At 35.5% G+C, this 24373-nt stretch overlaps 1 protein-coding gene across 1 annotated transcript; it reads left to right on the top strand.

Moving 5' to 3' along the window:
* Positions 1-2862: 2862 nt before the first annotated feature.
* Positions 2863-23917, top strand: LOC128071314 (peptidylprolyl isomerase domain and WD repeat-containing protein 1). Its single transcript, XM_052664198.1, has 11 exons — positions 2863-3052; positions 6404-6506; positions 8174-8274; positions 8411-8531; positions 11236-11683; positions 15666-15856; positions 16690-16879; positions 19609-19790; positions 20949-21030; positions 21955-22137; positions 23686-23917. Exons 1-11 carry the CDS (start codon positions 2863-2865, stop codon positions 23827-23829), a joined length of 1935 nt encoding a protein of 644 aa, XP_052520158.1. The 3' UTR covers positions 23830-23917.
* The last annotated feature ends 456 nt before the right edge of the window (positions 23918-24373 follow it).

The following is a 24373-nucleotide window of genomic DNA, read 5'->3' as shown; positions in this document are numbered from 1 at the left end:
TAAGGTCAATTAATTTTATGACAAATGAGCCAAGAATACATGACAGGGAGTCTTCTCAATAATGGTGTTGGAAAATCTGGACAGCCACACACAAAAGAATGAAACTGGACCACTATTTTATACCATACCCAAAAATTAACTCCAAATGGTTAAAAGACTTGAATGTAAGACTTAAAACTCTAAGACTCCTAGAAGAAGATATAAGTGGCAACTTCCTTGTCATCGGTCTTGGTGATGATGTGGGGAGTTTGGCAAAAAAGCAAAAATAAACAAGTAGGACTATATTAAACTATAAAGCCTCTGCACAGCAAAGGAAACCATTAACAGAATGAAAAGGCAACTAACTGAATGGGGGAAAATATTTGCAAATCATATATTTGATATGAGATTACTATCCAAAATACATGAAGAACTCAGACAAGTCCATACCAAAAAGTAATGTGACTTAAAAATGAAAATGTTCCAAAGAAGACATATAGATGACCAACAGTTACATGAAAAAGTACTTAACATTATCAAGTAAATGCAAATCAAAACCACAATGAGGTACCACCTCACACCAGTCAGAATGGCTGCTATCAAACAGTTTACAAACAATAAATGCTGGAGAGGGTGAGGAGAAAAAGGAACCCTCTTATAGTCTTGGTGGGAATGCAAACTAGTACAGCCACATGAAGAACATGTTGAGATTCCTTAAAAAAGTGGAAACAGAATTGCCATACGAGCCAGCAATCCCAATCTCAGCTGGGCATACACACTGAGGAAACCAAAATTGAAAGAGACACATGTACCCCAAAGTTCACTGCAGCACTGTTTACAATAGTCAGGACATGGAAGCAACCTAGATGCCCAACAGCAGACGAATGGATAAGAAAGCTGTGGTACATATACACAATGGACTATTACTCAGCCATTAAAAATAATACATTTGAATCAGTTCTAATGAGGTGGATGAAACTGGCGCCTATTATACAGAGTGAAGTAAGTCAGAAAAAAAAAACACCAATACAGTATACTAACGTATATATATGGAATTTAGAAAGATGGTAACTATGACCCTATAAAGAACAGTCTTTTGGACTCTGTGGGAGAAGGCGAGGGTGGGATGATTTGACAGGGTAGTGTTGAAACATGTATATTATCATAAGTGAAGTGGATCGCAGGTCTAGGTTCGATGCATGAGACAGGGTGCTCAGGGCTGGTGCCCTGGGATGACCCTGGGGGATAGGATGGGGAGGGAGGTGGGAGGGGGGTTCTGGATGGGGAACACATGTGCACCTGTGGCAGATTCATGTCAATGTATGGCAAAAACCACTACAATACTGCAAAGTAATTAGCCTCCAATTAAAATAAATTAATTTAAAAAAACACAATGAGATGTTAGAGTGGCAATTATGAAACCAGTGTTGGCCAGGATGTGGGGAAAAAGGAATTCCTTGTTCACTGTTGGTGAAAACATAAATTGGTGTGGCCACTGTGAGAAATATTATAAAGGTTCTTCAAAAAGGTAAAGACAGAACTACCATATGATCCAGCAATTCCACTTCTGGGTTTATCCAAAGAAAACGAAAACATTAATTCAAAAATATATATGCAGTCTCATGTTCGTGGCAGCATGACTTACAACAGCGAGGACAACCTAAGTGTCTATCAATTGGCAAATAAAATGCAATACGATATAGACAGACATATCAGTAAATTTTATTCATCCATAAAGAAGAATGAAATCTCCTCACTGGCCACACCAATGGACCTTGAGAGCATTATGCTAGGTGAAATAAGTTGGACAGAGAAAGACATACCACATGATCTCACTTACATGTGGTATCTAAATGGGTGGAGAGGGTTGAGAGGTACAAACTTAGTTACAAAATAAGTAAGTCATGGGAATATAATGTACAGAACGGTCACTACAGAAAATTATACTATATGAAAGCATATATGAAAGTTGCTAAGAAGAGTAGACTTAAAAAGTTCTCACCACAGGGGTAAAAAACATTCTGTAACTATGTATAGTGATGGATGTTCGACTTACTGTGGTGATCATTTCTCAATACATACAACATACAAACACTAAATCATTACACTGTACACCTGAAACTAACATGTCAATTATATCTCAATTTTTATGGTAAATTTTGTATATTTGTTTTTTTTACCAGAGTAAAAAAAAATCATTTTTAAATAAGAGAGCTTAAGTCTAGAAGCCCACTAAGAGATGGAAATCTAGACCAGAAGGTAAATGGTCCTGCCTGGGCCACTTCGGCGTGACTGAATTTCTGCCCAGTCCCTCCCGCCCCACTCCCCAGCCCCACCACTCAACCCCCACAGTAACAAGCGCTCATTATCTTCTTCAGACTGTGTGTGAAAGAATCAAGAAGCTCAGGAAAAAAGATGTTTGGCAAATCTCAAGGGAGGCCCGAAAGTTAACTAGTTCTTTCAAATTCCCCACCCCTATGTCTTTCTCTCATAACCGGTGGGATTCTAGACCCGGAGAAGAACGGGACTCAGGCCTGGTGGGACGACAGGTATCCAGTTTCTCGGCGGTAAGGGTCCCACCGTGGGGGTCTGCAGCTCCATAGCCTAGGAATTGTCAACCCCGGGAGCAAGTTTCACCGGTTACGACGCTCTCCCGGCCCAATGCTTACCTCCTCCGCACCACAGACTTCAGGTCGCCTCAGCCTACTCCAGAAGTGGCTCTACGGCCCAGAACGCGCGCGCGCTGATTGCTGATTGGATCTGCTTCCACCCATTCCAGCCAATCCTGGAACTTGCTCGGCCGCTGACGAGAAGGCCGCGCCGCTGCTTCGGGATTGGTAGCCGAGCGGTGAGTGTCGCGCATTTTCTGACGGTTCGGACAACATGGCGGCCGAGTGTGGTAGTGATTCACAGCTGAGAGGAAGAAGGCGCCGGGACCCGGACGAACCGGAAAAAACGGAACTCAGCGCTCGAGAGCTGGTAGTGGCAGTGCCTCAAGAGAACGAAGAAGAAAATGAAGAGCGCTGGGTTGGGCCTTTACCTGTAGAAGCAACATTGGCGAAGAAGAGGAAAGGTAGCTACAGAGACAGGCACAGGGCGAAATGAAATACTGTGTTCTCCGAGTGGGAGAGTTCAAACCAGACCCCAAAACGGAGGGTGTGTGATTGTGGGGATTTGTGTCGTCGGAACAGAGGGTCGTCTTCTCACTTCTGGCCGTTCTCTACTCCGAAATAGTGATTTGGACAGAGTAAAGCGTCTTTTTAATAGTTATCTAACAATCTCTTGTTTGTTGCAGTAGAGGCTAAAGCTAACTTGCCATTACATAACGTGTTTGGCACCGCTCATTTAATCCGTACAGCTGTTGTATGAGGTTGGAAGTTTTAACCCCGTTTAGCAGATGTGGAAAAGAAAACTTTCTATTTCAGGTTTTTAGTTGAAGACTGGTGGTAGTGTATTTGGCCACCCGGGAAGGTGGTGCCTGTTTAGAGTCTTAAGGAATAGATAAGGATAATGGCAACCCACTCCAGTGTTTTTGCCTGGAGAATCCCAGGGACAGGGGAGCCTGGTGTGCTGCCGTCTATGGGGTCGCACAGAGTCGGACACGACTGAAGTGACTTAGCATCTTAGCAAGGATAATTTAATTCCTGACTCCACCACTAATGAGTTTTCTGACGATTACAAAACTTTCCTGGATTACAAGTTTTTCATCCCAAAACCAAGATCTGTGTTTTTCAAAGCATACTCGTGAGATATCATGGCCGGAAGCATTTTGCCACTAGCGTGTAATAGTGACAAAATTTTATGAAATAAAAAGGATGCACCAAAAAAGGGGGGAGATGTTGGTGAAAGGGTCACATTAAATTTTCTTATTTTTCAGGTTCTTTGAAATGTTTTCCTTAAACGTATAAGACCATTAAAATGTGATCTTTCTGAAAGCTCAAATCTTTAATTACTCTTCCAACTTAAAAATTTTAAGTGATTTCTGATTAGAACAATGTCCAAACTCCCTAATATAGCATGTAAGGCTCTTGATATGATTCCTCCTTCAGCACATTTCCATTACTTCCTCTCCCAAATCCTTGATCCTCCTCCTTACTCTTTGTCCAAGCCATACTATAACACTAGAGAATGGGGCATGCACTTTTACAACTGCGAATGTCTACGTGGGTGTCACACGGTCTACCTGGAATAATTTTCCTCACCCACTTCACTTAACCTACTGTCCTTCAGCCTTTAGCTCAGCTATTACTTTTTCTGGAAAATTTATGACTTTTCCAGTCTGAGCTGAGTTTCTAAAGTACATTGATCATAAGTATGAGATGCATTTATCAGAGTGACATTTTTATGGTTCCAAATTTTGAATACAATTTGGATCCAGATACAGCAAAATTTTATGTATCCAAATTTTGAAGAACCTACTTTTTTGAATATTGTTCCTTAACACCCTTAAAGTGCAGTTACCTTTTTTACTGCTAAGCCTTTTAAGTTGAATGTTTCCATAGCAATTGTTCCTCATTGCACTTGCTACATTTTTAAATTGAATGTTTATTCATGTAATTCTCTGATGAGTGTTTCTCTTCACTGTTAAGACTGTAAGCATATAAGAGCAAAGACCATGCCTATTTTGCTCCAGTGCTGGGTACAGTGCTTTCCATATAGCAGGTACAAAGTAAGTCTTGAACGAATGAATATTACTATGTGTATGTTCACAATTATTTTCTTGGACTAGATATCAGGTCCCTTTTTGTGGAAATGAGTGGAAATGGAAAAGTCCAAAAATACCAAGATGCTGATATTATTAGCATTAGGGAACAAAGAGCTTATAAACTTAATGCAATTGAGACAATGAGATGCTTATTCAAATTAATCAGTAGTGTATTCAGTTTGAAGAAAAAGTTGAAATTCAAAAACATGTATGACAGAAAAATATCACTGAAGATTTCATTTAAAAGGATAGGGTTTAAAACTTAGTAGAAATGGAACCATCCCCTTTAACATGTTCTTTGGACATTGGACTTTTGTACACATTTTCAGAAAGATACTATAAATGGTTATATGGCTCTACCTTATATGGCTCTCTCTCTATATATATATTATATATTATATGGCTCTACCAATGATGGTTTTCTCAAGACAATGTTAACTCTTCATGTCCATGTCCCTTGGAACCTAGTTTTTTTTTCAGTAAATATCTGTTCAACAAGTGAACTAACAGCAGAAGGAATATCCATCAGGATTAAATTTAGCTGTATATTACAGAAAAATCCAAATGACAATAAATAAAGAAAAAAAATCCAAAATGACAATAAAGATAAAAGTCCTAAAGCAGACAGTCTGGGATTGGTGTGGAGGCTCCAAAGTTTCTTCCTAGTTTTCTGCTCCAGCATCACTAGGATATGGACCTCGTGTTTGTCCTTGATGGTTATCTCCGAGTTTTAAACTGTCAGATGGGGAAAGAAAGAACGGCACAACTCTTGAGGGAGACTTATTGACTGTTACACAACACTTCCATTTTTATTTCATTGGTACTTAGTCACTCCTAACTGCAGAAAAGTTAGAGGTGACTACAGCTAGATGTCAATATCCCCATGTAAAAATGGAAGTTCTGTTACTGAAAATGAAGAGAGACGTAATTTGTTGAACACAACTTTGAGCTTGCTAAATAGCAGTGATGAAAAACCATGAAATGATCATGCTTAATTTAGAAACTTTTTATGGGCATGTTTGGCCATCATTGGATTGTTTTTAGGTAACAAATATGTCATTTTTTTACTAGTAAAATTTTTTATAGCTCATACCATGAAATATTTCCTCAAATTACCACTCTTTTTTTTTTTTTTTTTTACTTTACAATACTGTATTGGTTTTGCCATAAGATTACCACTCTTAAAATGTTTTGCCCTTGGAAAAAGTTTGAGAATCACTCAACTGGACGTTCTCTAGGATTGTCTCAGCTCCAGAAATCTAAGCATTTATTACGTTTACTCAAACCTAGTATCAGTGACTTCAAAGAGGATCATTGCCTTCAAGATAAACTGAGATGTTCTGGATGGCCTCTGACCTCTTACTACTTATTTAAATTAGCAGTAATAATTGGATCTACATGGTTGGAAAGTTGGTTGTGATACTTTCATGAAACTTAAGGTTTTTCTCTTTTAATGGAACTTGTATATTAAGCCAGAGCCACTCAGTTCTTAAGTTCTGGGACACAGTTAAGCATCTGTATAAAACCTGAGAATGATTCATGACTAAATAAACAACGGTGCTATTCAGTACAATGAAATAACAAGTTACAACTGACATAACAGACACTGGATATTTTTTCATTATGTGTGAATTGAGAGAAATTAAAATCTAAAAGAAAATACAAAATAGTATTTAGTTCCAGTTGTTAAAAATATTTTCCTTTACTTTTTTCCCTTAGTTCTAGAGTTTGAAAAAGTCTATCTTGATAATCTCCCCAGTGCATCCATGTATGAGCGCAGTTACATGCATAGAGATGTTATCACCCATGTGGTGTGCACCAAGTAAGTCTATCTATATTCTTTTCTGAGAATTTATTGTTTTTTTTAAATACTTCAGTTTTGAGGTGAATTGTAGAAGTAACTTTTCTGGAAATGTCAGAGAATCTTTAAAATAGCTGAATGAGGTTTTGTAGAAGGAATAGTAATACTCTGCTCTTTGTTGAGTTCATATTATGTCTAGGTCCTGTATCAAGGCTTTTTCATTAATTGTCCCATTGATCTTAACAGTCTTACAAGTAGTATTCATCTACGTTTTATAGATAAGGAAACAGGTTTAGAGGGGTTTAAGTGGTAGTTGAGGCTGGAGAAAAAATGCAAGAAATCCCACAGTTTTCTATTTCTTGTATGGATTTTGAACCTGATTGGGAGAGTAACATCACATATGTGTATACATGTGTCTGTGTGTGTGTAAACTTCAAGATCACTGTGGTTGTGGTGAAATGAATGGATTCAAACACAGCAAAAATGGATACAGAGAAAGCAATTAGGAGGCAGTAATCATAGATGAATTAGGATGGTAGCTGAGATGATATTGGCAATGAGTATGGAAAGAAGTAGATGATTTACTTTGCTGTTTGGATCAGTTTATTCTTGATCTCTTAGAGACAATTAAAAGATTTAAATATCTTTATATTCCTTTTATGGGATAATTTTGACCAAACATTAGCTCTTTTCCTAGTAGAAAGTTGTCAGTTAATAAGGCAGCATATAGGACTAGCTTTCTGTCACTCCAGGTTTCTTTGTTTAACCTAAGGCAGCAGACTATAATGGAAAGATTTTTGAAGATTTTATAGAAACCTAGTGTTTTGAAGTTAGGCAAACCCAATATTGAATGCTCTTCTCCAGCTACAGACCTGGGGAAAATACATTTAACATTTTTAAACTATTTCCTAATTTTTAAAAAGATGGTGAAAAATATTCACCTTATAGGGTTGTTGTAAAGATGGTTACAACTAAGATAATGTATGTAGAGTACTCAACATATAATAGCTTTCAACAAATGGTTTCTATTTTTATATAACTGATGAGAGGCTATACTGTACAGAATTTTGGTACTTAACCAAAATACCTTGGATAATATCTGAAACAAACTTACATTGAGTTTTGCTTTATATGTAAGTTGTATGTTGGGATTTAATTATTTATCACCTTCTGAAAGATAGTACATTTTCCCTGTGGAATGACTGCCTGTAGGGTAATTTTAGCATTAAAGGACTCTATGAACTAGTGATTCCTTGTGAGACTTTTTTAATGTCAAGATTACCTCAATCCTGATCCTAGCTCTTAGATTTAAAATTAGTGCAGTATGGAACTCTTTTTAGTGCTCTGCGGTGACAAAGAGGCGAAATATTGAACATGTTTACATATAGCTAATTCACTTTGCTGTACAGCAGAAACTAACACAACACAACTGGCGTAAAGCAATTATACACCAGTAAAAAATAAATAAGATTAGTGCAGCAGTAGCTGTTATGATATCCAGAAAAGAGCTTCAAATTTTGCAATGTTATGTCTACCCTAATACAGTGATACAGTGGTTTGTATAAAGGAAGATTTTTTTTGTAATCTGTTATTTAAGAGTCCAAGATTCTCAGTAAATGATTGGCTTGGGGGCACAAAGTGATTTTTGCATCTGTTTTAGAAAGTAACTTCTATAATTTTTTATGCAGGACAGACTTTATTATTACTGCTAGTCACGATGGACATGTTAAATTCTGGAAAAAAATAGAAGAGGGAATTGAATTTGTTAAACATTTTCGTAGTCACCTAGGTAAGAATTTCACTCTTTTTTTTGGCGCTCATTTCAACTGTATTGATTAAAATTTCTTTTTAAACTTTTTTTCCTTTTAATTATATCCATTTCTTTTATGTTTACTAGAATGTTTTGATTTGGTTTCTTTAAATAGGAGTTATTGAGAGTATTGCAGTTAGCTCTGAGGGAGCTTTATTCTGTTCCGTGGGTGATGATAAAGCAATGAAGGTGTTTGATGTAGTAAACTTTGACATGATCAATATGCTGAAGCTTGGGTAAGTCTTTTTTAAAGTGTGTGTGTGTATATATATATATATTTTTTTTTAACTTAATGAAAGAATTCTTGAACTAAACTTCACCATTTCATAGGTATTTCTAAACAGAATATATTACCATTCCATTAAAAAATGTGCCTTTAGATTTTGCTTGGGAAAATTAAATATTATGAATCTTTGTTATGATGTTGTTTGTGAGCTTCTGCTGTGAGTTTTGTCATTAATTACAACAGAAATGTCCAAGTAGCCCCATAACAAGGATTAATTATATCCATTTTACACTACTTTATAATTTAATGAGCATCCATCATGTCTAATTTACTGGCATTTAAATTAACTTCCTAGTAATGCTTATTTCAGTAATATAGCATTGTGTTTTTATAAGGCTTATGTGAATTTTTGGAATTGTTGGTGATTTTAAACTTTAAAGTGTATTGATACCCAAACTATGTGGTTAGACTGTGCAGTAACGAAATTAAACAGAAGACCATGGAATGCGTAGCTTAAGCAACAGAAATATATTTTCTCACACTTCTGGAGGTTCAGTTCAGCTCAGTTGCTCTTGTGTCCGACTGTTTGTGACCCCATTGACTGCAACACGCCAGGCTTCCCTGTCCATCACCAACTCCCAGAGCCCACTCAAACTCATGTCCATCAAGTCAGTTATGCCATCCAACTATCTCATCCTCTGTCGTCCCGTTCTCCTCCTACCTTCAATCTTTCCCAGCATCTGAGTCTTTTCTGATGAGGAGATTGGAAAGTCCAAAACTTTTGGAGGTGAAAAGTCCAAAATCATTGTTCTAACAGTGTTTGTGTTCTGGTGAGGACTCTTACGGGTTTCACACTTTGTCCTTGTTAAGTACAGGGGAAAGAGGGAAATATTTTGCTCTTCCACTTCTTAGAAGGCCAAGGCCTGTTGGATTAGGGCCCCACCTTCTGACCTCATTTAATTACCTCTTTAAAACCCTTTCTCAGATACAGTAACTTTGGGGATGAGGGCTTCACCATGTGAATTGGAGGAAAGTAGGGATTAGAACTACACAATTCAGTATGTGACAGTACTTTTTGGGAATTTCCTTCAAAACCAGTTTATGAACCACTAAAAGAAGTTAGTCTCATTATTTATGATAAGAGCTTATTTTTTGACTACAAATAGAAATACCTATTGATATGTGTCATATTCCCAGCTTTGTTTCCCCCAGACTTTAGCTGTTTGTTTGTTTTTTAAATCAAATATATGTTGAACATTTGCCACCTTTGAAGGTATTGAAAGAGAACAGGCATATCTTGTTTTATTGCACTTTGCACACACTGGGTTTTTTTTGTTTTTGTTTTTTTTCAACAAATAACAAGTTTGTGGCAACCTTGGATGGAGTAAGTCTGTACTCACCAGTTTTTCCAACGGCATTTGCTCAGTTTGTGTCATTATTTCACATTTAGTAATTGTCATAATATTTCATTTTTCATTATTATTATATTTGTTATAGTGATCAGTGATCTTTGATGTTACTGTTACAAAAAGATTACAACTGGCCGAAGCCTCACATGATAATTAGCACTTTTTAAGCAATAAAGTATTTTTAAATTAAGATATGTATATATACATGTAATTTTTTAGACATAATGTGATTGCACACTTCAGTAGAAATACAGGTAGTGTAAACAAACTTTTATTGTGCTCTGGAAAACCAAAGAAAATCTATATGGCTCACATTATTGCAATTTTCAATTTTTGTGATCTGGAACCAAATCTGCAACATCTCCAAGCTATGCCTGTGTCTTTTAAGATTTTATAGAAATTCTGAGAGTCCTCAAAAAGTTTTGAGCATTAGCTCTGTCATTGGCGAAACTGTAGCTTCTCAGACTAATGATTTTGAAGGAGACAACACACAAGTGAATATATAAATTTAGTATGTTGATTACATCTGTCCAATTCTTTTACACTTTATCAGGTAACATGTTCAAAGCTCATAGTATTAAGATCAAGCTACTGATGATGAGAGAGTGATATCAGAACATTTTTGTTTTGAGCAAAGCCATGACTAAAATATTTTGACCTTAAATATTTCAAGAATGGATTTGTAAAGTATACTAACATGGTAACCTATTTAAAAGTAGGGTATACATAGACAGGGGCTTCCCAGGTGGAGCTAATGGTAAAGAACCTGCCTGCCAATGCAGGAGACATAAGAGATGCATGTCTGATCCCTGGGTAGGGGAGATCCCCTGAAGGACCTGGGCATGGCAGCCCACTCCAGTATTCTTGCCTGGAGAATCCCATGGACAGAGGAGCCTGGCAGGCTACAGTCCATTGGGTCCCAAACAGTCGGACACAACTGAAGTGACTTAGAATAGCACATACATAGACAGAGACATCGAGATCCAAAACAAAACAAAAAATGCCTCAGAATATTTTAAGAACCAGGTCTGTTTCAGTTTCCTTGTAAATACTTGCTGTGTGAGTTCTCTTCCTGTGGTTTGATCAGTCCTCAGAAGTTATTATCATTCATTTATGAGGTCAGAAAGAGAAAAATTAGTAACTTTTCCTATTCTTCCCCATTCTGTTTCTCGCTGCTATGTTTGATCAAAGAATCTAAAACTGGCTGAATCACTGCAGGGACGTTTTTTAGTGATGGGAATGAGTAAGGATGCTTATGACTTGTTTTGGCCTCTTCTTATCCCCCTCAATTCTTTACTATTTTAGGTATTTCCCTGGACAGTGTGAGTGGATCTATTGCCCGGGGGATGCCATATCTTCAGTTGCTGCTTCTGAGAAAAGTACAGGAAAAATTTTCATTTATGATGGTCGAGGAGATAACCAGCCACTGCATATCTTTGACAAACTCCATACATCACCTCTTACTCAGATACGGCTAAACCCAGTTTACAAAGCAGTAGTGTCTTCTGACAAATCTGGAATGATTGAATACTGGACTGGTCCTCCTTATGAGTATAAATTCCCCAAAAATGTGAATTGGGAATATAAAACTGACACAGATTTATATGAATTTGCCAAGTGCAAGGCTTATCCAACCAGCATATGTTTTTCACCTGATGGGAAGAAATTAGCCACTATTGGTTCTGACAGAAAAGTTAGAATTTTCAGATTCTTAACTGGAAAACTCATGAGAGTCTTTGATGAATCACTAAGTGTAAGTGCCATATAAATTTAATCAGATTTTACTTTTCTGAAAATGTCTTTAGTTTGTGCTGTTTCTTAAAAGATTTTTTCCTGGACATGGACATTTAGATTGATGATTAATATGCTTATCACATTAAAGATACTGTTTGTCTGCTGTCTTGCATTGTTACTCTTTAAAACTCTCTTCTCTAGGTTTATGATGTGATATTTTCTGAGCCAGTTTTTCTTACACTTAAGTGGCTGTTTTTGTAGTTTTGTTGTTTGAAAGCTCATTCTTTTGAGATCCTCAAAACCCATGCTAGGCCTCCTTCTCTTATTCTTTTCACTCCTGCCTTCTATATGACTACTTAAAAATTTATTTCTCCAGCCTTCTATTATAAACAGACCTGTCCCTATCCTTTTATTTATTTATTTTTGCTGTTTTCATGGCACCAATATGTATCTGCTTGCACAGGCCAGAAATCTGAGTCATTTTTAACTGTTTTTCCTTACCCGTCTATTTAATTCATCATCAGTCCTGTCAGTTTTACTTTCTACATATACTTTAAATACATACATTTCCTTTTAGCACAGCTGTGACTACCCTAGCTCATAATCTGTTGCCTGGCCTATTGCATGGCCTACTCTCTGAATCTATTCTAGCTTCTTCCTAACCTGTTATCCATGCTCCACCCAGAGGAATCTTTTAAAAATACATTATCTTATCATGTCATCCTTTGATTATTTCAGTGACTACCTGTTGTTTTTAGGAGCGAGACCAAAATCATGGCCTACCGTATTGTACCCCTCCCTTCCACTTCAACCTGCTGTAAATCACCTCCCTCCCTGCCTCTACTGTACCTAGTCAGGCCTTTCAGTTTCTTGACTACGTCTCCCACCACAGCGCCTTTGCATATGCTGTCCCTCCTGCTTGGAGTGACCCCTAGTCCCATGAATCCTCATTCCTCCCCTTACATATTGAACTCATCCTTCAAATCTCAAAGAATCATTTCCCCCAGTGATCTTCCACTATTCTTCCAGTCTCAGACTACTTGTATTTTTTTAATGTGGTAGTGTATCACTATTTATTTTCTTTTAGAATATTTGGTCTTATTATTTGATTAATGTGTATCACCCCCTCCCCCAGTAGATTAAACTGCGTGTCATTTATGGTCCTGTATCTGTTGTGCTTGTGATTGAATCTCCAGCACTAAGAATGATACCTGACACATAATTAACTGTTAACAAGAATTTATTGGGACTTTGCTAGTGGTTCAGTGGTTAACACACAGCACTTCCATTGCAGGGGGGCATGCGTTCAATCCCTGGTTGGAGAATGAAGATCCTGAATGCCTTTTGGCATAGCCAAAAAACGGGGAAGAAAAAATGTATTTATTAGAGCATGTAGCTGTAGAATGAGTTTTTATCCATGCAAAGATAATTGGTTTTGTGGATATTTGAGTCTCATCATGTTTCCATCTTGTGGTTCTCTAACTGCTATGGGTATGTTGAATTCTCCAAAAGTCTGTGGGTCAAATCTTTGTAACAATAGTGTTTATTGTAAAACAGTGTCAGTTCTACAGTCTTTGTAGCCACCAGTTTATAATATATTCCTTGCATTAAGTACTTCAAAAATGCTGTCACCTTATTAGAGATGTAGTAATAAGTTGGGTGAATTAGCTGCCTGAAGGAATATGAATCCAGACAAAAGGGAAGGTTTGTATGCTAGTCAACTTATCCTCATAACTCATTTTCTTATTGGAAGAATATAACTTTCCATTATGCTTTTGGGAAAAGGAGAAACCTTGTGATGTTTTCTTTAATGGTGGCTTCAACTTAACTATAATTTTAAAACTCTTCACAATTTGCTATTCTTCCTAGATTCCTTAAGAAAACAAATCTATTCTCTGGATACAAATCATTTAACACATATACTCTGAGCTGTTGAATTCACTCTATTTCATTATTGTCTTTAATATTTGTTGAAATTATAGGATTATTGTGATAAGATCAGTAGCAAAGTATAGGACAGAAGTTGAGATTCAGGATAAGGGAGTTTGCCCCCCCCCCCCAAAAAAAAGAGGGGGTGTAAATGCCAATTAATTTAGTAATAATGCTAGTTACTAGTTAGTTAATGACTGGTATCTCCGAGTTCCATGTTAAGGGTTCTAACTAGTTAAGAGTCCTAGTTTAATAGACAAATTTAATTGGATGGTGTGAAGTTGTATCTTTTGGTATTTTATTAATCAGGAGTACTGCATATGGCCATACAGAGATGATGAGATGCAGCTATTAAAGCTAGAATATTGTAAAAAAACACCAATACAGTATATTAATGCATATATATGGAATTTAGAATGACGGTAACAACGATCCTATATGCAAGGCAGCAGAAGAGACACGGGTGTAAAGAACAGACTTGGACTCTGTGGGAGAAGGTGAGGGTGGGATGATTTGAGAGAATAGCATTGAAACATGTTTATTACCATATGTGAAATAGATGACCAGTCCAAGTTTGATGCGTGAAGCAAGGCACTCAAAGCTGGTGCTCTGGGACAACCCAGAGGGATGGTTTGGGAAGGTTGGGGGGGGGGGGTTCAGGATCGGGGGACACATACACCTGTGGCTGATTGATGTCAATATGTGACAAAAATCACCACAATATTGTAAAGTAATTATCCTCCAATTAAATTAATTTTTTAAAAGATACTAATGTGCTTGAAAGGTTAGATTAGCATTTATTACTTTTACATGGGCAGATCACCATCTATAAACTTTTATTTCTTGAAAATGAATCTTCTTTCTAGCAAAATAGTCAAGGCTCCCATGCATCTAGGCTATTTCTGGCAAATGAGTAACAAGAAATCCTAATGTTATTCCCTAACATGTATACCTCCTTTTCATTTCTGGAGTTAACATATATTGTTGTTCTTTCCACATCTAGAAAAACCAGAGATTTTGTTAATGCAAGCATGAAAAAAAGGAGTAGATGGGACATAAGCCTGACTGACCTCTTTTCATTCGCAATCTAGCCACTTTTGATTTCTGCAGTTTTATGCCCTAAATGTTGAGGAAACTGAATGTAAAGATCACATCTTTGGGGAGGCTGGTAGTGTGACTGTACATAGTAACTGACCCTTATCTTGAAAGTTGTATATTAAATATCTAAAGAAAAGTAAACCAAATATCCAAACTAAAGGGCACTCATAAAATTCATCAATCCTAAATCACATTTACCTAATGATAATCTAAATATATAGTGATGCTCCAAAAGAACTTGAAACATTTTCTGAAATATGAAATTGTTATAAGTTAGTGAAATCATAAAAAATAAAATCGAGTGCTTGTTAAATGGCAGGTCCATGATCCTGGAACAAGGTCTCACAGTCCGTATCTGCATTGTGCAGCTTAATAGCCACTAGCCACATAGGGTTGCTGAACACTTGGCATGTGACTAGTCCAAATTGAGCTGGACTAAAAGTGTAAAATACACACTGGACTTCAAAGACTTAGTATAAGAAGGAAAAAAGATCTCAGTTTTTAAATATTGCTTAATATTTTAATGTCTTTATTTTACTTTTTTGTATTATTGATTTTGCTTAATGTCTTTTGATAATATTTTAGATATATTGGGTTGAATAAAAGATTAATTTCATGTTCATTTTTACTTTGTTTAACATAGCTACTAAAAAATTTAAAATTACATATATGGTTTATATTGGAAAGTGCTGTGTGTGGCTTATAAAATGCAGCAGATATATTGTTTCTGCAGAAAAAGCAGTAGTTACATTAACTCTTTTTTTTTTAATTAAAATAACGAGTTAGTATAAATACTATTTTTTATGATTGAATTTTGTAATTCAATTCCTGCTTATAGTGTTTATAGAGTACTCCTTAAGAAGATATATAAGCACATAAACTGTCAGTGGCTATTAATGGACACTCTGCTTTTATTTAAATTCTCCTTCCCTTTATCATGTAACATTTTTGTTAATAAATGGTTTGTTTCCTAGATGTTTACTGAACTGCAGCAGATGAGGCAACAGCTACCAGACATGGAATTTGGTCGACGGATGGCTGTAGAACGTGAATTGGAGAAGGTGGATGCAGTAAGGTTAATAAATATAGTTTTTGATGAAACTGGACACTTCGTGCTGTATGGAACAATGCTGGGCATTAAAGTTATAAACATAGAGACAAACCGGTAAGCTTTAATATCACATATGCTTTTTAAAAATTTACTTCTAAAGGACCATTTCCTCCTTGGGGGAAACAATGGGAGTTTTGTTTGTTCCAAGACAAGTGGAATGGTCCCAGATGTCTAAACTTAACCAAATGTTTTGACTGGATTTTTCTGTGGTCTTTTGGTTGTTTATAATCTTATGTAAAAAGTTTCCACTCATGTTTGTTAAAGAAATGGAAGAAAGATATGCATAGTTTCAAGTTGTTGTTTTTTTTTTTAACAAGTTTCAGTCTGTCTTTTGCTTATTGATTTAAATTAGCCCGTTTCATGTTAAATGTTGCCAAATATTTTAACCACAGAATTCAGCATTACATCCTGCTAGACATAAAATCAGAAGTTAAAATGCATGAAACCACAATAAGCCTTTTGTACAAACAGCCCATTTGGTCTTAGAACAAAATTGCTATAATCAGATACTATCACTGAATGTAAATGAAAAGAACTTAAAGTATATTTAAAGGAAAACAGTCTTGTACTATACATTTTCACATATAAACAAATTTATATTGTAGTTCTTGGCAATACAGAATCTTTGAAGGCTTGAAGAAAGATTAAAATGATAGTGATAGGTTAAAACTGTTTAAATAAATTATTTTTTTTAATCTGAAAATTATAAATACCTACCAGTTTAAAATAACTTTTTGGAGGGAGTGGGAGAGGCAGAAAAATACTTTTTAAAAATCTTTTACTGGTTATTTTGTACAAAAATAAAAGATAGTTGATTTCTAGCTTTTATCTGCAAAGTTGGTATAATTGGAGTTAATCCTAATAATTTTATTATATGTATTTTCCAGTTGTGTGCGGATCTTAGGCAAGCAAGAAAATATTAGAGTGATGCAATTGGCTTTGTTCCAGGGAATAGCCAAAAAACATCGTGCTGCAACTACTATAGAAATGAAAGCTTCTGAAAACCCTGTTCTTCAGAATATTCAAGCTGACCCAACAATAGTCTGTACATCCTTCAAAAAGAATAGATTTTATATGGTATGTGGAAGTATCAATAACAGGAGATAGTCTTTAATGTTTCTTCCAGTTTGATTGGAGTTTTATTTTTTTTAACTTGTGTTTTCAACTGAAGAGAATGTTGCCCATAATAGCAGACTTTCTAAACAACCAGAATACCATCTTATAACATTAGTATTGTAGAATCTTTAACTAGGGTTTGTTTAAGTATTTCTGTACTGTTTTACATCCGGTTTTGAACTAGTTTTCAACCTAGCTTCTACAACTTGTGTTGTCTAAGAAAATAGGAAGTAAGTGGCTGTGGTAATAATTGCATCCAAAATTGATTTTCCTGTGGACTTTTAAAAATTCTTCTGTTTTAGTATTATTCACCTTTTACTCTTCAACATGACTTGCACATTTCCTTCTCTAGATACAAATCTTTTTTCACCTTTTGATTCCATTGTAATGATGCTACCGTGGTATACATTCCTGAGAGGGTTTTTTTTCCTGGAAATTAAAAGTACTTTGCATGTTAAGTGAGATTGGGCTCAAAATCAAACTACTAAGCCATCTAGGAATAACACTGTTCTAATATTGTTCAGTCAAGCAGAAAAATCTGAAGTGTAGAGACCTCTGCATCTGTATCTGTCTTTCATGCTTAGAGACTTTCTGAAACCCAGGTGTGATTATTTTTCTGCCTAAAATCCTTAAATGACTCCCCATCTGTCTATATTAACCGCTCTCCTAGTTTATCTTTCTTCATTTTTAGTTCATTGCCTATACTGAACTTGACCCCATTTGCAGGACTCGATGTTATTTTTACTTGGTGGTGTTTGCACAGGTTATTCCTTCTGTCAGCCACAAACCTCTCCCCAGTTCCTCTTCATATTTCAGACCCCAGCTTGGAAGCCTTCCCCTGACATCAAGTCTGGAATAGGTGTGCCTGCTTGTGTACATGTCACACTTTCTGGAATAATTGTTATTTTCAGGGGGTGGGGAGGGGTCCCTTACACTGTCTTCTCTTCCTCAAGATAATATAAAATCCATAAATACAGAGCACTATGTTTTCTTCACATACCAAACTCCACAGAGTTTGGTGAATTATCTGACCCATTATAGTATACTCATTCATTCGTCTGACAATTTACAAGCAGCTGAGAGGCTTTAAAGGTTACCAGCATTTGGTAAATGTGCGAAATAGCAGTTTATCTACTCCAATATTTTTCTTTTAGCCTAAAATGGGATATATTTTTTTAAGATAAGAATTTTGCTTATAAACTTTCAAATTCACTGCTAAAGATTTATTAATACATATGTTAAAGAAAAATACTTTTTCTTGTTATTACCTATAATTTTTTGAAGGTAAAAAGAAATCATAAAAGACAGTTCTTAATATACACTAAATTTAATTTTCCATCCACTTTATTTAAAAATTGTCTTTCCCCAGAGTTTATGTTTGTTGATTAAACCACACATGTTCCTTAGAAACTCTGAAGAAATAGAAAAATAAAAAATTAAGTCACTCACTGAGTATTTATACTGCTAACATTTTCATGAATTATTAGATGTACATGTTCTTAAAACTAAAATGGTATTCATATATGCAAATTTTATATCCCTTTTTTCAAATCCAGTACCATAAAATAACCATAAAATAAAAGTAAGATTGTATAAAATTTAAACTTTAATAGTTCTATATGTGAACTAAATCAAGATAATTTTTAAAATTCATATAATTAAATAGTGAAACAGACATGTCATTCTTTGGTAACTGGAGAAAAATATGCTAAAGCAGTGACATCCTGGCTTAGTTGTTCCTTTATCTGGAATCGATCCAAGTAAACCAAGGCTGACATAGGCAAAACAGAGTCTGGGCACTAGACTGACCTTCCTGGAGCTCAGTTAACATCCACTTTCTCAGGGAGAGAAGATTTCTGCTTACCGAGAGTCAAATAAAACAAATAGGCCTTTAGAAGTCCAGAATTTTAACAACTGAAAGTTTTTTCTTAATTTTCTATAGACCTTGAGGATCCTGAGATTTCTGCTTCACTCAAAATGTACTGTACATCCTTTCTTCCAAGCTTCAAGGTTTAGATAGATCAGATGGGACTCTGTCAAACAAAAAAAAGGTCAAGGTCCACTGCTGATTCATCTTTGAATCCTCATCCTACCAGTACCAGGTCCTGTTCATAGTAATAACAATTATTAATATGTATATATTGCCTTCTGTGTCAGGCACTATTCTCTAAACATTTTATATCCTTCATTTAATCTTCATATCAGGTGTCATTTTGAGGTAGTTTTTATCTTCTTTTATGAGTAAGGAAATGAAAGTAATGAATTTACTTCCCCAAAGCCATATAACTAGTTAAGTGGCAAACTACAATTCAAACCCAGGCAATCTAAATAGTGAAAAGTAAGCAATAGATGGCAGGTTAGGTAGGACATACTAGAAGGCAGAAGCAGAGAGCTACCTCAGAACTGCCTATTTTTAAATGGGTACTTAAAAAAATTTTCACCAAAAAAGAAATTAAATTCCATTTGAAATCATTCATCTTCATCATATGAATTTTCTCATTAGGCAAATGTAGAAATATAGCTACCTTGCATGTCCTATGATTGGAAGCAGTTCCTGAAATAAGCATTTATTCTGATGTAAATGCTTAGTTTCCTCAAATACTTCATTAGAAATGTAATTTTCTTGTTCATAAATTTTAAACAGATGAAAAATTTAATTGATTTACTCACTTTTTATTTTCCTCCTTGAGTTTACTAAACGAGAACCAGAAGATACAAAAAGTGCAGATTCTGACCGAGATGTTTTTAATGAGAAACCTTCTAAAGAAGAAGTCATGGCAGCTACTCAAGCTGAGGGACCTAAACGAGTGTCAGATAGTGCCATTATCCACACAAGCATGGGAGACATTCACATCAAACTCTTTCCTGTTGAGTATGTACTGTTTCTGTTGTCATAAGTAAATACCAGTGTAAATGTATATATTTGAGGAAACTGCAACTTCTTGTTATTTTGACTTAAAAGTATTTTGAAAAATTGAGCTGTTAGATAAAGCATCTTCCTAAGCTTTCTGATAATTGTTGCATTAGAAAATGTGAAAATTTTATACATACATAAACATATTTCACAGGTTTATTATGAGGACAAAATATAGTAGATATGACAGTGCTGAATGTAAATTATAGATTGACATACAAATATATATTACCGCTACCATCAACTACACATGCCAACTATAGGTTTTGTGGCTCACTTGTTATAACTGGCTTTCCTCTCAAATCATTAAGGGGAGGATAATTATTTTTCCTTCCTGACATTCGAGTTTGCAGAATGAACATACAGTACCAAATACAATGCGATACGACCAGTTATTCTCGATCCAAAAGAAGACCTCTTGTACAGTGCCTTGATTTAAAAGTACTTTGTTATTTTGATATGAATGTTTTATGTCCAACCAGACAAAACACCTGGACTGTCTCATTTTAAGTATTCAGAACCCATGCATCCACTAAGCCTACTCCCTGATGTGGTTGGTACAAGATTCTCTTGATTCTCTCTGCCATTCTCAGCATTGGGAGCTATTATATGATAATATACAGTATTAAATCATTTCATGAGATTAGTTAATATTATTTAGAAAGTGTATCTGAGTGTGTGACTATCATTTAAAGTTTATTAAATTTAGTAGCTATCATAGCAGTGAATAAGTTCTTGGTCAGGAAATGTCACCATACTATAACATTGTTTTTATAAGAAAATTACCTTTCCCAGGAACTATATACAGTGGGTTATGGTGCTGTGGTTATATTTTTTAAAAATACTAAATGACTTTGGAACCTAAATATTCTCAAATTCAAGTAAAATAAGCAGTTGTGATGTAAAGATGGTATATTATATAAACTATAAGAACAGGCTACTGCCTATATGCCCTGTCAACTCTTGCTTCTACTGAGATCAGAAGAAATTATAAAAAAAAAAGACTGTCCTGAAACATTCAGAAGATTCTGAAAATACCATTGGGAAGCCTAACTACAAAGAAAACTTTCCTAACATGCTCCGTTAAATTTTCATATTTTTAATATGTCTCACTAGGTGCCCTAAGACCGTGGAAAATTTCTGTGTTCACAGCAGAAATGGTTATTATAATGGACACACATTTCACCGCATAATTAAGGTAGGTAAGTTATGCAAATTTTATATGATTTAAGGAAAAGTATGTCATTGTATAACAAGAGGTTTAGAACCTAAGGAATCTCATTCACACTTAGCACTTTATTAGGAATAGGAGAAATGGACTATGGAAGTCACAAGAATAATGGATGATCATGAAAATCAGATATAAAATCAAGGATAGGAACAGTGGCAGGGTAGCCTTTTTAGAAACACTGCAGCAGTTTTTGTCAGCAGTTAAAGCAAAGGATCAGGTAATGAGTAAAAGGTCTTGCTGAGATCAAATCAGTAGCCAAGGTCACCTGTTTTTAGTGGCTAGATAAGGTCTAGATCTAGAAGATTAAGTATTAGAAGAGCCATGTTGCCACTTTATCTGTGAAAACTACCACTAATACCTGATGAACAGAATGAATTCAAGCCAGGATTTTGTTGAGCAACATTCCATGAAATGTATGGAGCAGTGAGGTAGTTCTTGATTACTGGCAGGTCAGAAATGGCAGAAGAAATGTCGGAAGGAAAAATTAGATTTCAGATTTCTGAAGGAATTAGTGAAGTGACTGACTAGGACATTCAGAGTGTCTAGGGAAAGGGGAGAGAAAAGAGTGGGCCAATTATGTAAGACCTAACACATTAAACAAGATCCTAAAACTTATCTACACTATTAATTGGCTTTAATTAGATTATTGAGTGAGATAGTGCCTATCTATAAATGGAAAGACCTTTACATTTTTGTTTCCATCACTGAGATAAGGTGGCAGTTACGCAATGAAAATACATAATCTAAAGTATAAGCAAGGGTTTACTTTAAAATGAGTTTATAGAATGACTTAAGATTTTATTGAATATAAAGCACTCTTGACAAACATACTACTCCAAAACATACATGTATGTAATGTGTGTAATACTACTTTGTCTACTTTCTGTTAAGGGCTTCATGATTCAGACAGGAGATCCAACAGGTACTGGTATGGGAGGAGAAAGTATATGGGGAGGAGAATTTGAAGATGAATTTCATTCAACATTACGACATGACAGACCATATACACTCAGCATGGCCAATGCTGGATCGAATACTAATGGATCCCAGTTTTTCATAACAGTAGTACCAACAGTAAGTAGAACATGCATGTGTGTGTGCTAAGTCGCTTCAGTCATGTTTGACTCTTTGCAGCTCGATGGACTGTAGCCTGCCAGGCCCCTCTGTCCATGGGATTCTCCAGTCGAGAGTACTGGAGTGGGTTGCCATGCTTCCTCCAGGGGATCGTCCCAACTCGGGGATCGAACCCATGTCTCTTATCTCTCCTGCATTGACAGGCAGTTTCTTTTCTACTTGCGCCACCTGGGAGGCATTTTCCAGGTGAATTTAAGCCAAAGATTCATCGGCTTTGATCTAAGAGTGAATTCAGTGGAAAAGAGAGCTTTATTATTCTCTATTATTTATATATGCTAGGATATAAAAATGAAAACAATTTAGAAAGGAAAATGGAAAATTACCTATCAAGACTTTATAATCAGTACTTTTGTAATTCAGGCCAATAAATAATAATAAATTATTAAATAATTTATTATTTATAATAAATAAATAAAGCTGAGTTTAAGTCAGCTTTGCACTATTTCTTGGACAATCCAAAACAAATTATTCTACCTCTGGGCTTGTTTCCTCATCTTTAGAATAGTAGGATGAGGGTGTAAGAATTCCCGATTTTAATACAGTTTTTCCCACATTTTTCTATCTCTGAAATCAAAATGCATTTTCCAGCTCCCTTTCATCTAAAAGATGCAGATATTAAACATTAAGCTTTTATTAGTTTTTATTATAACATGGAACTACTCTTAAATGCTTCTAAGTGAAAATATATCTTTTAAATTATATTTTAAAATGAAGCCAAAGTTTCTTTTTAATCAATGACACTGTAGCTTTGATGAAATACATGTAAGAATATCTAGCTCTGTTGCTATGCGGTTCTACAAAATTACAAAAACTCTTTATTTTTTAGAATTAAAGAAAACAATTTATAACTACTGTCTGTCTGCCAGGTACATGATCTCATGTAATATTCACAATACTTCTAGTATCACTGCAACTGCATGGACTGTAGCTCATCAGGCTCCTCTGTCCATGGGATTCTCCAGACAGGAATACTGGAGTGGGTTGCCATTTCCTTCTCTAGGAGATCTTCCCCACTCAGGGATCAAGCCTTGGTCTCCTGCATTGCAGGCAGATTCTTTACCTTCTGAGCCACCAGGGAAGCAAGTTTTAAAAAAATAGATGAGGAAACAGTGAGACCTGATAAACTTGCCAAAGGTCAAGTAAGTAGCAGAGCCAGAGTCTGAACTCCTGTCTCTGATGCCAGAGCACATGCTGCTTAAAGTATTCCAGACTGCTTCTTGTGCAGGTAAGGTTACTGCAAAGAAACTTACCTTTAGCAAACATCTCCCAGCTCCCTTTGATCTAAAAGATGCAGATATTAAATATTTAACTATGCTTTTTTATTTTTATTATAACATGGAAACTACTCTTAAAAGCTGCTAAATGAAAATAATCTTAATTATATTTTTAAATGAAGCCAAAGTTTAATTCTTTTTAATTTGCTCATCCAGAGGGTGTGATTTAAGAATTTAGGGTTTACCAAGATTTTCTGTTTGTCCTCCAACACAGCCTTGGCTTGATAATAAGCACACAGTGTTTGGACGAGTGACTAAAGGAATGGAAGTCGTACAAAGGATCTCCAACGTCAAAGTCAATCCCAAAACAGATAAGCCCTATGAGGATGTCAGCATCATAAATATTACTGTTAAGTAAAATAGATTTGTCTCATTGTCTATGTAAATAAAAATACACATACATTAAAAACAGGATTATTTTACATAAGGAAGCTCAAGGTTTGCTGAATGTACAAATCATGTTTCAGGAATTCAGTATTATATTTGTGTATTTTTCATTAAAGGCTATTTTTTAAAAGCTCTGCCTTTGAGTTTTCTTGCAGTATTTCTCATCCTAAGAGGTAATAAACTCAAATGGACTAAAACTCAGGCAAATAGCACTCTTTATACATAATTTCTCAAGTCTTAAAAACCATATTAAATAATGAGAATGGTATGCATTTGTTCCTCAGCTTTTTAAAGATATGCCAAATAGTCTGCCCTCAAATGTTTCTTTTAAGAAACATGTTTTCTTAGATCTTAATAAAGGGCATCTTTGGTGATGTAACATTTCCTTTTTTACAAGGTTTGTCTTTCAAGCCAAATAATTTTGTCTTTTGAGCACTCAGTCAGTTCAGTCGCTTAGCTGTATCCAACTCTTTCTGATCCCATGGACTGCAGCACGCCAGGCTTCCCTGTCCATC

The sequence above is a fragment of the Budorcas taxicolor genome, unplaced genomic scaffold (assembly GCF_023091745.1).
Source record: "Budorcas taxicolor isolate Tak-1 unplaced genomic scaffold, Takin1.1 scaffold340, whole genome shotgun sequence".
Taxonomy (NCBI): Eukaryota; Metazoa; Chordata; class Mammalia; order Artiodactyla; family Bovidae; genus Budorcas; species Budorcas taxicolor.
Note: the sequence above shows the minus strand (reverse complement) of the source record. Positions and strands in the feature narration are given on the sequence as shown.

What these genes read in the sequence shown, in the direction of transcription:
- LOC128071314 (XM_052664198.1), top strand. Translation starts at nt 2,863, where the DNA reads ATGGCGGCCGAGTGTGGTAGTGATTCACAGCTGAGAGGAAGAAGGCGC. An exon ending in ACCCATGTGGTGTGCACCAA is followed by an intron (nt 6,507 to 8,173) that starts GTAAGTCTATCT and finishes TTTTTTATGCAG; the next exon opens with GACAGACTTTATTATTACTG. An exon ending in ATAAACATAGAGACAAACCG is followed by an intron (nt 15,857 to 16,689) that starts GTAAGCTTTAAT and finishes TGTATTTTCCAG; the next exon opens with TTGTGTGCGGATCTTAGGCA.